The 14,776-nt window shown below is 37.4% G+C and overlaps 1 protein-coding gene across 11 annotated transcripts in view; it reads right to left on the bottom strand.

Annotated features, from left to right (window-relative positions):
- PSEN1 (presenilin 1) overlaps positions 1–14,776 on the bottom strand; it is a 77,968-nt gene that overhangs the window by 20,870 nt on the left and 42,322 nt on the right. For all 11 annotated transcript variants that reach the window (XM_022576633.2, XM_022576637.2, XM_089906215.1 and 8 more), the window contains 3 exons: positions 14,292–14,359; positions 9,523–9,743; positions 4,715–4,813 (listed from right to left, as the gene is read on the bottom strand). In XM_022576633.2, the coding sequence (XP_022432341.1) occupies positions 4,715–4,813; positions 9,523–9,743; positions 14,292–14,359 (388 nt within the window). The remainder of the gene's footprint in view (positions 1–4,714; positions 4,814–9,522; positions 9,744–14,291; positions 14,360–14,776) is intronic.

Below are 14,776 nucleotides of genomic sequence, written 5' to 3'. Positions count from 1 at the left end.
AGGGGGAAAGAACTGATTAATATTGCTGTCTTTTGTATATTCTACTTGAAAAAAAACCTGTCAAACTCAATGTATGAAATGCTCACTGAAGATTCAGTATTTCATGAGAACAGATACTTTCTTGAACCTATTTCATCTACACAGGAGGTAAAGTTTTATGCTTATATTTTCCCATATGTGTGGAATTACTGCAAAAATATCTCAATATTGATTGTTATACAGACTTGAGTTTTTAAAAATTCATATTATATACGAATGATTTTTTTAAAAACAGTAAGTCCTTTTTCTGAGTATAAAATTAACATACATGCTTAGCGTTGTGGCAGACTGAAAGATCCTTTCTTCACCCCTCCTGCACCCACACTCTTGCCATGGTCTCGCTGAGATTGGAATGCAGTTTTCCTCTTCCTGACCAGGGACTCAGCTATGTGACTTGCTTCAACCAATGGCACATGGACAGAGATGACAGTGTGCTAATACTTAACAGGCCTGCTGCCCTCTTGTTTCTCCAGATACAAGAACATCTTCAGTTAACCCACTGGCCCAAGGAGGACAGGGAACATGTGGAGCAGAGGTACCACAGCCAAGTCTGATCAGCTGAGTCAACTGACCCGCAGGTGCAGGAGTGATGGTGACTGATAATTATTTTTAAGGCATTAAGTTGTTGTTTTTTTTTTAATAAATTTATTTATTTATTTTTGGCTGCGTTGGGTCTTCTTTGCTGCATGCAGGCTTTCTCTAGTTGTGGCGAGCGGGGGCTACTCTTCGTTGTGGTGCTTGAGCTTCTCACTGCGGTGGCTTCTCTTGTTGCGGAGCACGGGCTCTAGGCACACGGGCTACAGTAGTTGTGGCGCACGGGCTTAGCTGTTCCACGGCATGTGGGATCTTCCTGGATCAGGGCTCGAACCCGTGTCCCCTGCAGTAGCAGGTGGATTCTTAACCACTGCGCCACCAGGGAAGTCCCCTAAGGCATTAAGTTGTGAGGGGGTTTGTTACACAGCATTATCGTGGTACTAACAATAGATACAACGGTAGAAAAATGTAAAATCCTAAAACTAAGAAAAAATTTAAAACTCACAATCCCTTCACTTTGACATCCACAATTAAAAAATATAGAGTACAACAGGGACTTCAAGCAAGTTCACAAGAAAGACTGAGGTGAACTAACACGTGCTCCCAACTTGACCTCTCTCTACGTTCCACTATCTTCTGCTTTTCTGTCTTCTCCTTCCTTCCGGGTCTTGCACTATTCTCATCTAATTCCTCTTACTGAACTCTTAGAGCTATTTCTACCTGCTTTGTTTATTACTTTGCTCCAGTAATTACTTCTTTTTGCTGGTCTCTTCAAAGCCTTTCTCCACTGGCTCCTTTCCCTCAACCTTCTCTCTCCTGGATCCATCTTTCCTCATACCTGTTCTCTTCTCAAGTCACCACTGCTCTGCCTGTGAACTAGTAGGTGATACTTACCTCTCCTTCTTCATCACCCAGTCTCTGTCCACTGTATCACTTCCACTGCCAGTGCCAGCAAAACCCAGACAGACACACACAGACACACACACACAGACGCACACTTTCCGCCCTTTGGAATACTGCTTCTGGTCCTATCATTCTACTGAAATTGCTCTCTTAAATGTCACTAAAGATGTCTAAAGCACCAAATTCTATATGGTTTACTTAGTCCTCATCATCCTTCACTCCTTTATAGCATCTGACATTCTCTCCTTCTTGAAACTCTGCTTTTTCAATAACTCAACAGATAAATAGGCCAAAAGTCCACAAGGATATATATCACACTGATAATACTGGTAAGTAACTGCTTGGTAAAGTATTAAGATTGGGGATGACAGTTACAATGAAATTTAACTTTATCTGTAATTCAAAAATTTTTTCAATGATAAAGTATTAATGTATTACTTGTATAATTAAAAATTAGTTCTAAAATATGGAAAAATACAATACCAAGCCAGTCATAAAACAAGAAATTTACACATGCAGCTAAAAAATACATTAAAAAGTCCAAATAATCATTAGTAGTTATTACTTACTATTAACTAATAGTTATTAATTACTAATAGTTATTACTTACTATTAACTAATAGTTATTAGTCAATAAGCCAAGATGAAAACTAAAATAAGATGTTGTCTATTAGTTTCCCATACACATACACAAACAAGTGATAATGAAGGTGTTAGTTAATTAGGACCTTCACACTACTGAAGGGAATATAAATTGGTATAGCCTTTTTTTTTTTTTTTGTGGTACGCGGGCCTCTCACTGCTGTGGCCTCTCCCATTGCAGAGCACAGGCTCCGGACGCGCAGGTCCAGCGGCCACGGCCCATGGGCCCAGCCGTTCCGCAGCACGTGGGATCCTCCCGGACCGGGGCACGAACCCGTGTCCCCTGCATCGGCAGGCGGACTCCCAACCACTGCGCCACCAGGGAAGCCCTGGTATAGCCTTTTGAGGAGGCAATCTGGCACTATCTATCAAAATTTAAAGGCACACATCCTTTGACTTAGCAATTCCATTTCTATGAATGTATCTGTACAACAATATTCACAAATTCATAAATGTTCTCTGCAAGCATTGTTTGTAATGGGAAATGATCAATAAAGATACCCTTTATTTAATATCTATATAAGAGAAAACTATGCAGACATTTCACGTACTGATATGAAAAAATAGTCATGCTACTGCTAAGTGAAAAATGCTGGTTTTCCCAATTTTCTGATATTTTCTTATGTTCCATTTACTATTCTCTCTTCATTTCTCACTCTCTAAACATAGTAGTTGACAAAGATCTACTCCTGGTGTCCTCTTCTCTTCTCCTTTGATTTGAATCACTCATCCACTCCCACAGCTGCAACTGTCACCTCCATGCTGATGTTCTTCAATTCTGCATCTCTATTATCAACCTTTTCCTTTGCACTCGTACTTCATTTCTAAACTCCTGCCGGAAATTTCTACCTGGATGGCTCACAGGTCCTGCCAAGAAAATTAGATATGGGCTACAGGCAACACTACACAGATTTCTCAAATAAGAAAAACTTCTCTTCTTTATCATCCTCCCTTTAAGCTTTAAACTTCTCTCACTCGTCACTAAGAATGACTGAAACTACCTCCAAAAGCTCTCATCAAGGCCTTTCCCTTGACTGCCATTACCTATCCCATAATTCAGACTCTCATTACTTTCCACCTAGATCATGGCAATATCTGTTTAGTTATGCTTCCCGTTCTCTCTCCCTCCCGTTCATCTTGCACAATGCTGCAAGCTTACAAAGGCACAGCTCTGATCACATTAGTCTTCTGTTAAGAACCTTCTGTGATTCCCAAGTGATCATGAATAGAATACAGAGATCTAAACCAGTCCCTCAAAGCTATCCGTGATCTTGCCGAGTGCCTTTCCAAACCCATCTCCTAGTACTCTCCCTATTTTGTACTCCATGTTCTAGTCAACTGAACACTTGAAATTTGAAGAAGATGCCCCACACTTATGCCTCCAAGCCATTCTTTGTGACAAGCCCACTTTTTAAAAAAAAAAATTTATTTGGCTGCATTGGGTCTTTGTTGCTGCGCAGGCTTCAGTAGTTGTGGCGCACAGGCTCAGTAGTTGTGGCACAGGGGCTTAGTTGCTCCGTGGCATGTGGGATCTTCCCGGATCAGGGATCGAACCCGTGTCCCCTGCACTGGCAGGCGGATTCTTAACCACTGCGCCATCAGGGAAGTCCCCAAGCCCACTTTTGGAAATGACTCTTCCATCTGCGCTTGCTGAAACCCTACCCACCCTTTGAAGGTTCAATCCAAATGCTGTCTCTTCCATGAAGCCTTTCTCTGATTCCCCATTTAGATTTTCCCTGTTTTGAGCTCTTTCTGCATTTTGCGTTCCTTCTGAATAATCGGATAACAGCCTGCCTCGAATGTTGTTTACATACTTGTCTTATCTCACTTCTAAATTGTAAGCAAGGGAATTCCCTGGCGGTCCAGTGGTTACGACTCTTGAGTTTTCACTGCTGAGGGCTTGGGTTCGATTCCTGGTCGGGGAACTAAGATCTCACATGCCATGCAGCACAGCCAAAAAACAAAAATGTAAGCAAATGCACTCTGAGGGAAAGCAAAGTATCTTAATCATATATTTTTTTTTAAATTTAGTTTTTGGCCATGCCATGGCAGGTGGGATCTTAGTTCCCCAACCAGGCCCCCTGCATTGGAAGCATGGAGTCTTAACCACTGGACAGCCAGGGAAGTCCCTCTTAATCATCTTTATATCCTCCACAGTGCTCTGTGGGAGCAGATCAGGTCAATGATGAATAAATAGTTACTGAATGATTAGGAAGTGTATGACTCTAAAACCAAAAAAAGGGCAAACACATTCTGAAGGAAAAGTACAATTCTTCCAACATGCTAGTGCAAGATCCACCTACAATATATGTATATAACAAGTACTCAATAGTTCTTGATTAATAAGATTTTAAATGAGAATACTGGCTCCTCAATCTCTAAATATTTCTTCTATCTCCACACATACTGAAAACTCTCTTGAACCAATGTCAGGCAGAAGATAATAATTTGCAAGGAAACAGATCTGCAGCATTTCCATCAATGCTATGCATTTAAGGTGAGAAAAAGTACCACGATAATGATCATAATTACATGTGTTTGAATCTCTGTAAATTCTAAGCTGTTCACTAACTTAACATCATTCTGAAATACTTACAAGAGTAAATAAGAGCCGGAAAGAGAGTTTCATTTCTCTCCTGAGCTGTTTCAACCAGCATACGAAGTGGGCCTTTTGGACACAAAACAGCCACTAAATCTAGAAAAAGGAAAATAGAAAAGACATCTGAAAAATGTATTGGCTAAACTTGTAAATGGGTGTGTGAGGGAGGAATTAACCAATTGAAAAGGTTTAATTTTTTTTTACACAGAAAGATGTTGAATTAATATGAAATAAACAGCAGGTAAGCTGATGGGGGAGGCGGATGGAGACAATCTAAACAAAATACACAAAACCACACAGAGACCTGTGCAAGCTTCATTTTGGTTTGACTGCTATTTGGTTAGTTTACAGTGTATCATCGTTGGGTTCTTGGAATAAGTCTTCTCAGTTTGAAGAGAAGAGGCAGAAATAATGACAAGACAGAATTATTCTAGAGCAGTTGTCAATTTCCAAAGCAGAAACAAGGACAAGCCATTTCCAAACAAAACATACCTATGAGCCACAAACTGAAGGTTTACTTTAGGAGGGGATTTAATAGAGGGGATTTGACTTAACTTTTCAAAATATGAAGAACAGAGTAGAAGAGATTCATCTTCTCCCCTTTTTGAAAACAGTATATGTACTATTTAGGGATACTTGAAATAAGAGGGCAGTAAATTCAAACAAAATAACTAATAAACCTCTGCATGAGTTTAGCATTTCTTTAGCTCTCCTGTCAAAAGCACTTCACAAATATTTAGGTCTCAGAATATATGTGGTGCTGAAAAGTGTCTTATTTTACGAAAACAGCAACTCGGAGGAGGAAGCAATATGCATAAATTATTCTTGATTCTACCACCATCTGTCTCCAATAACTACAGTTTTTCTTACATTTGCTATGTCGTGAAAATTCAGAGTATAGAAATACAGAAAATAATTTCAAACATTTAATAATGGGAAACAGATATAGGTAAATTTGTAAAGGAAGATTCGATAGCTTGTGTTGACATTACTATCATTCAGATGCATTTAAGTAAAAAACCTCACACCTGCAAGTGGTCATGTCTTCTTGTACACTACTACTACTACTACTACTACTACTACTACTACTACAATAAAACACACACACACACACACACACACACACACACGAAATCTCTGCTCTCACTGCTTCCATTTTGATTTGTTTGGGATGAGAAAAGGGAAATTTGCCGTGCTCTGAAATAATGAGATTTCTAACCTGTTTCAACCTGCGATGTCCTGTAACTATCTTGGTTTTATGACACACTACTCCTTATAGAGTTTCTAAATGATAAACCCTTATTTTTTAGAGCAATTAAAGTGAATTAAAATTAATTTTGTTTTGAAATTCTTAGAACAATCTTTGTGACATCTTCAGATCTTATGGAAATGGAGTTAAGAATCATTACTCTAAATATTGGGCACAAAAGTCTTTTATTTTAAAGGAACTCAAAAGGTCTGTGGAGATAATTTGCATATGTATGGAAGAAACAGAGGGTTGATGGGAGAAACAGTGTAATGTAGTAGAAAGAATATGGGACTTAGGACTCATATTCTAGATCAAATAGTGTTAAGCTTGGGCAAATACTTTACCTCTACAAACTTCAGGTTCTTAGCAGTAAAACAAGAACAACTGCCTTGCTTACTTCACAGGATTATACATTTTAAAGAAACAGCTAATATTTACTGATAGATACCGTTATACGTGTGTACTGTACATATTGTTTAATTTAATCTTCATAATAACTAAGACTCGGGGGTTGAGCAATGTGTCTGTGGCCACATACCCAATAAATGATAGGAGTAGAAGAGTCTGGATTTGAACCCAGGCAGTCTGTCTCCAGAACTGGCATTTCTTTTTTAATATCAAAAATGGAATCAGACTCTTTATTATGATTCAACCCTGATGTTTCATTTAATCAAGTTTTAACTTGCTCTAGTATGTCATAATGGTGCCCTTGTGAGGCCTGTAGTGTGAGACTGTATGGTGGTGAAAGTTCCACTGCACACCTTGTTCAAGAGCCCAGCATTGTATATTTAGAAGTGAAATAGTCACTATAACAATATCTGGAACTCCGAAGTGGATAAAGTGAGGAGGCCTGTATTGCGGGTTTAATACGTACTGAGACATGTATAACTTTGATTTCTATTTTTGGTATCTGTGAGGCAAGAGATTCTCAGTTATTTTTCCTAAAGAGGGAAAACTTGGATAAGTAATTGCTGTTGCTACCACTGGCAGAATCAGGTGGCTAGACCACTTGCAATGTCCCAAGGGTCTGTAAAAATGCACAGATGGAGCCAACTGTTGGCCAGATTAAGACGACTGCCTGAAGTTCAGCTAATTTTGCTGACCCTTGGATCCCATTCTTTGATCAAGGATGCTTGGATTAAGCAATGAAAAGCAGAGCTCTCCAAGTGAGCTCCTTCACATGTAGTTTTGATGCTGTCCATAAAGTGTACAAACTCCCACTGCTGTTTGTTCACTCATTTGATCCCAAAGGGCTCCCGTGGCAGCCAGGGGTCCAAGAGAGGGGTGACCTCCTCTAGCACCTTGTCAACTGGCAAGGGACTGAGGAAAGAAGAGTCCACCCTCTCCTATGGGTGAGATACTCCAGGGGGCCCAGACTCAGCTCTATCATATGGCTAACATTTCTGTCTTAGCAAGGAGGCCCTGGTGGCTGTGCTGAGCTTGTAGAATGCTGCCTCCATGATACGGAGATAAGGAGCAGATGGATTTGGAGCTTCACAGGTTCAGGGCCTGTGAAAACCTGTTTCCAGGAGAGCTTGGAATGTAGTCAGAAATGGCCATTCTAAACGTGTACAGCATGGGACTGAAAAGTGTGGCTCCTCACACCAGAGATCCGTGGGCAACTGACGATCATAGTGAGTGATCCAGATATTTCGGGAGGTATGAGAAGACGTTGCTGAAGCCTCTAAAGCGGGAGAAGGGACACTAATGGAAGTAACTACTGTATTATAATTTGGACAGATTCTAGAACCTTATGTTGGAGGAGGTCCCCATTCAAGGTGGGCCAATTTGTAACAGTATAAATAGGCTTAAGTAAAATCTGTAAATGAAGAGTATATTGCCTCCAGATCCCCAAAGGGCCTAAAACATAGTGGGCTTGTTTTAACATCATGGGCGCAGAGAGGGTCAGCTGCTATTTCTTGACAGTGCCAGAGATGCAGAAGCCCTCAGCTTACCAAATAACTTTCAGGAATTTAACTGGGGTGGCAGAGCCTTGTACTATGTACAGAGAAATGCCACCTCCCTTTTGAGCTCTATTGTGAATATCTGTATATCCTCACCAAGTAGGTCCAGTGAATTTATTCAGAGGATGATATCATCAGTGTAATGTTGTATCTGTGCTCCTGGACAAAGGTGGATGTGGTTAAGATCCAGCCTGCAAAGATTTTGTGCAACAGTAGGAGGGCTGCTAAAGTACCTGAGTCACTAGGTAAAGATATAATGTGTCCCTCTGAAGGAGAAAGCAAACTGTGGCTGTCGAAAAAGGCATGGAACAGAAGAACATATTGATAAAATCTCTGACTGCAAAGTATTAACCAGCTGCTGACTGGATGGAGCGCAGAACTGGCATTCTTGATGGCAGCTGTGCAATGAAAAGATGAGTACTTTGCAAACCATCAAATACTATACAACCTAAGGTCACTATGAAAAGTCCGTCACAAAGAGTATATGACTTTTACAGTTCTGTGACTGACTGCTCAAATATGAGAACAGAGCCAATCGAATTCTATTTCCACAGACGTTTTATTCATCAATCAAGGGGGAATGATGAGGTTTTCTACTACAGGTCACCTGACATTTTAATAAGCATTTGAATAGGGATGAAAGAACACTGCAGTTATCATACAGAGACCACAAATTGACCTCTGAAAACGGATCTCTTTTTGGCTTTTATGCAAAGTGAGAGTTGCAGAGTTCACATCTTGGTTATTCATGGCTAAGGTATATTCTGACTTTTCAGGACCCATGTCACATGGGTTGCTAATAAATATGAAGCTCACACTGCCCAAATAAGTTTTACCTTTAAAAGAGTAATTCTACCCAAGTTGCCTTATAAAAAGTAGTTAACTTAATTTTTATATTAAAAATTAGTTGAGCATTTTATGTGTGTCACGCACTCTGCTAGTGCTTTCCGACAAATATTCCAACATCTTTCTGTGTAAAAAAAAATTAAATATCTAGGATTAAACAGTAATTCTTTAAGTTCTATTATTAAGAAATTTTAGGGAGGTCCCTGGTGGTTTAAAGGTTAGGATTTGGTGCTTTCATTGCTGTCGCCCAGATTCAATCCCTGGTCAGGGAACTGAGATCCTGCAAGCCGTGCAGCGTGGCCAAAATTTTAAAAATAAATAAATAAAATAAAGAAATTTAAAAATGCCTCTTCAGGGCTTAAAAAGAAGACTTAAACAAACGGAAAATTATTCCAAATGAGGAAACTGAAGCTCGAAGGGCCCGAATCACCTTCATAAAGTCATGAAGGCCATCAGTGGTAGCGATGGGATTTGAATCTAAGTCTTAGGACCAGCAGTCTATGGATCCTTCCACTAACTCATCACTGAGTTAAACTGGGGGGATTAATAAAACATTTTTAAAGAACTTAACCTCAAAAAATTTGAAATCTTTATATGAAAAAGATAGTAGAGTTAACTGATTATTTACTGAAAAACTATGGGACATTACTGTTGCCATTTTCCCTAAGTCAAGATAACTAGAAGAGGAAGGAAAACACACCAGGAGGTATTTCTGTGATGAACAAAATGTCAGTCTTGGGTTTTACCATATACTGAAATCACAGCCAAGATGAGCCACGCGGTCCATTCTGGGAGGTACTTGATAAATACCAGGGCCATGAGGGCACTGATCATAATGAGATATGCCTGCTGGAGTCTCAGTGGACCTTTCCAGTGAATGGCAATCATTCCCACCACACCAAAATTCCAGATCAGGAGTGCAACTGTAATGTAGTCCATGGCGACATTATAGGTTTTAAACACTTCCCTGAAAAAAATTAAACAGATATCTAAAAAGATTTGCATACAATAAGTTTCATCAAAACATTTTTTAGAACTATGGTTCTAACATAGATATTCATTAGATATTCACATCCCAGCTTCACACTTTTACCATATCTTTCTTTAAATTAATGCACTTTTTTCCTCAAGTTGAGCTTATTTTAACAGAAAACTCTGTATCAGTCATATAAATGGGAAACCAGTATCACAGGCCACAGCTGTAAAAATAAGTACAAAAATTTTTTAAAAAGGCCATATAACACCTAAAATGCTATTCTATACTTTGGGAAATGCTTGTTTGAAGTATCTGAAATTGGAAAAAATTAAACATGCAAAATAAATTTTAGAGCTTAGAACATAAGGTGTTATTTTCATAAAATTTAGTGCAGCCATTAAATATATATATGTTTTATACACATGCACACAAACATGGGATATAGGCATAATATATTGTTGCCTGAAAAAAAAAAATGATCTCATTTACATGAAATAGTGTGTGAGAAGAGAGAGCAAGAGATCGATGTAGTAGTTCCTGAAAAGATGCAGGACTTATCTTTAGATGGTGGGAGTCTGGAATTTTTAAAACTTTTCTTCTTTTCTTTCTTTCTTTTTTTTTTTTTCACAATGAATGAATGAATGAATTTTTATAATGAAGAAAATAGTATTTTAATTTTGGGAGGGGGAATTCCATCTTAAAATAAAGAGATACAAATATAGAAGATGGGTAACTGAAGAGAAAGAAAGCACTCGTTTATTTAAGCACAAACTTTGGTTTCTGGAGACTATCCAGAAAGGTGATCTTTCCATTTTGAAATTTCAAAATAAATGTTGAAATTTCTGGATGATGTAGCTATTTGTATTAAGCATTTCAGATATCCCAGCACTCAAAACAAAAAACCCCCAAAACTCCAAACTATTGTTATCTTTAGCTAGGTAATACATGCCTAAAATGTAAAATTCCCAACATATACTGTGAAAAGTTTCCCCCCAAACCTTGTCTCTCTCTCCAAAGGAAAGCACTATTATTAACTTCATATGTGTCCTTCCAGAGAGTGTCCATACGTATCATAAATATACTTCTTTACCGGATACAAATGATAGCATACACATTGTTCTAAACCAGGGTTTTTTCTCTTAATGATATTCCTGGAGAACTTTCCACATTAGTATACTAGAGTACCTCATTCTTTTCAATGGCTTTATTGTATGGATGTACCATAATTTATTTAACCAGTTTTCTACTGATGGATACTTAGACTGATTCCATTCTTTTGCTATCAGAAACAATGCTGCAATGATTATCCCTACAGATTACTAGGTTCAGGACATATTCATATAAAACTTTAATGGATATGCCGAACTGCTCTTAATCAAAGTTTTACACCAATGTGTGCATGTTTATTTTCCTGCAACCTTGCCAAATTAGAACATTTATTAAACTATTTAATCCTTGTTAACCTAATGTACAGCTTTAATTAGCATTAATTTTATAAGGAGGGTGTGCATAGTTTCATATATTTAAAAGTAACCTGTCTTTCTCTTTCTGTTGACTATTTTTTCATATCCTTCGCCCATTTTTTTTCTGTTAGGTTGTTGTCGATCTTATTGCCATGTAGAGGTTTATATATAAAGTAAATTAGCCTTTGTCTATAAAATGAGTTGAAAACACACTTAGCAGTTGGTCATTCATCTTGATTTTTTTCATGGTGTGGTTGGTTGGCTTGATTTTTGGGTTTTGTGTGAATGTGTGTGTGTGTATATATATATATGTGTGTATATATTTATATATAAAACATTAGATTTAAGGAAGGACCTTTTAAGTTACATAATTAAATATATATACATATATACTTAAATTCCCCATCCCCCATGGTTTTCTCTAGTCCTTTTACGGTTTTACTTTCATATTTAAATTTTTAATCCATTGGAATTTATCCTGGTATAGATATAAAGAAGAAATTCAAAATTTTCCTCTGGATGACTACCCAATTATCTCAACACCAATTACTAAATAATCCATTTACAGCCTACTGTTTCTATACTACCTTTATCATAAATTAAATTCCTTTATATATTTGAGCATTTTTTTAAGTCCTTCTAATCTTTTCTACTGATTATCTGTTTATAGTGCAGGTGTCACTTTTAATTATTATAGTTTTATAATATTTTTTGTTTTAAGTTATTTATTTATTTATTTATTTTTGGTTGTGTTGGCTCTTCGTTGCTGCGCATGGGCTTTCTCTAGTTGTGGCGAGCGGGGGCCACTCTTCGTTGCAGTGCACGGGCATTGCGGTGGCTTCTCTTGTTGCAGAGCACGGGCTCTAGGCGCATGGGCTTAGTTGCTCCACGGCATGTGGGATCTTCCCGGACCAGGGCTCGAACCCATGTCCCCTGCATTGGCAGGCAGATTCTTAACCACTGTGCCACCAGGGAAGTCTCTAGTTTTATAATTTTGTATCAGGTAGGAGTAGTATCCCTCAGTTTTCTTCTTTTTTACGATTCTTGGGGGTACCTTCACTTATTTATTTTTTCAAATAAATTTTAAAATTATCTTGTCCAGATTAAAAATAAATCTTATTTGTATTTTTATTGGGCTTATATTAAAATTTAAAATAAACTTAAGAGAGAACTGACATCTTTATGATGATATTCTTTCTATGTAACCTGGTATAATTTTCCGTTTGTTTAAGTCTTCTTTTTAAGCCCTGAAGAGGCATTTTTAAATTTCTTTATTTTATTTATTTATTTTTAAAATTTTGGCCACGCTGCATGGCTTGCAGGATCTCAGTTCCCTGACCAGGGATTGAATCTGGGCGACAGCAATGAAAGCACCAAATCCTAACCTTTAAACCACCAGGGACCTCCCTAAAATTTCTTAATAATAGAACTTAAAGAATTACTGTTTAATCCTAGATATTTTCTCTTTCTTGCTGCTCTCATAAATGGGATTTTTTTCTTTTCATTATGTTTTCTAACTAGTTGTTTACATGATGGCTATTGATTTATGTTAATTAATTTTGTATGCAGTTCCCTTACCAAATTTACTTAGTGATTCTAATTTCTTTTTGGTTAATTCTGAAACCAAGTAAACAATCATTTTACCTCTAATTACTGATAATTTAACCTTCTCTTCCAAATTGTGTAGCTCTATTTCTTTGTCTTATTTAATTGCATTCACTAGTCCCTCCAGAGCAATGATTGACAACAACAGTGATAAAGGAAATCCTCATCTTGTCCTAACAGTAACAGGTGTGCTTCTGAAGTTTTCCTGAGAGGATGATACCAATCGTTAGAATAAGATTCATATATTTTATCATGTTACAGAACTAATCATCTGTTTTATTATGGAATCTGACCAAGGACAAGTGTTGAATTTTGTCAAATTCTTGTTAGCATGTATGAGATGATGACTTAGTAACATGGTGACTTGTATTGATATTTCCTAATAATAAACCAGTCTCCCATTCTGCAAACAAACTCCATTTGGTCATATGTATTATACCCTCAAAGGGTTGTTGCTGAATCCTGTTAGTGAATATTTAGTTATTCTTTTGGCATCAATAAATAGGACTGATCCACAGTTTCCTTTTTCTTGATAATTCATAGGGTTTTGGTATTAGTGTTACCCTGCCTTCTTAAAAAGAATCTGGAAGCTTTTCTTCTTTTTCTATGTCCTGGAACAGTTAAAATAGCATTAGAGTTATCCGCTCCTTAATGGTTTAATAGAATTTCCCTATGAAACCATTTGGGCCTGGTATTGTTGTTACTGGTGGAGGTGGGATGAGAACCTCTTCAACAACCTTCTGTATTTTTTCATTGCTCTACTTAGATTTTCTATCACTTCAGTGGTCAGTTTTGGTAATTAATTTTTTTCCCAGAAAATCACCCATTTCATAGAGATTCTTACATTTATTTCTTTTGTCTGTGGTCATTCCCCCTGCTTCTACCAAAGAATTAAGTCTTCAATTTATTTTTTAGTTTTATTGCTTCTTCCTAATTTAAGAGCTAGTACAATGGTTTACGACCTGTATTCTGCCACTGGGGCTGACAGAAAGACAAGGCAGGCAAATCTCTGAGCCTCTATTCTCTTCAACAGAGCAGCTCCACTTTTTTCTATTTTATATGTGAAGTTCTCATGTAAGATTTCATTTGAGAGGCAAAAGACTAACTGATGAAACAATATAAAAGTTTAAAAATCAATTCATGTTTATACACATGCTTGAAATGCTTTAACATTCTGATTCAAAGATTATTACTAGAAGTAAAGAATACAGTAAATTCTTTACTAAAAAGACTTAGAATTAACTGTAGTCTTGAGTTCTTTCAGTTCTACTTATTACAAACAAGGATCAACAAAAGAATATCCCTATCGATAATATTAACTAGTTGTATATATACCAAGTATGGCCTATACATGGAAACAATTATAATTTAAGAATAATTCATCAACAAAGTACATAATATTTAAGTGACAAGTTATAGAGCCCAAATAAAGTTAACTTCTGAAAAACAGACCAAATATTTCACTACTTACCCCAAGTAAATGAATGAGAAAAAGAACAGCAACAATAGGGATGAAATAATAAGCCAGGCATGGATGACCTAGAAAAGAGTTTCAGTATAATTAACAGATCCCATAACCCTAAAAAAAATCCAAATTTCTTACTTCAAAAATTGTATACTACTTCTGTATGTGTTATGATTTTCAAATGGCAAAACACAAGCAGCTTTGGGATCAGTGAATACCTATAACAGAACTCTTTGGTGCTGAACTACTCATAATATAAATAGAAATTTCACCAAAATACATGTAGACCTTCGTTCCTTCAGAAATAGGTAAAATTTTAAAAAGAAAAGAATACATTAAAAAAACCAAATTATCGAAGACAACCTATGGGACTTCCCTGGTGGCGCAGTGGTTAAGAATCCGCCTACCAATGCAGGGGACACAGGTTCGAGCCCTGGTCCGGGAAGATCCCACGTGCCGCGGAGCAACTAAGCCCCTGCACCACAACTACT

The sequence above is a fragment of the Delphinapterus leucas genome, chromosome 2 (assembly GCF_059928025.1).
Source record: "Delphinapterus leucas isolate spDelLeu-1000000601 "Yukka" chromosome 2, BTC_Dleu_Yukka2, whole genome shotgun sequence".
Classification (NCBI taxonomy): domain Eukaryota; kingdom Metazoa; phylum Chordata; class Mammalia; order Artiodactyla; family Monodontidae; genus Delphinapterus; species Delphinapterus leucas.
The sequence above is the reverse complement of the archived record's forward strand: the minus strand, read 5'-3'. Positions and strand labels throughout refer to the sequence as shown.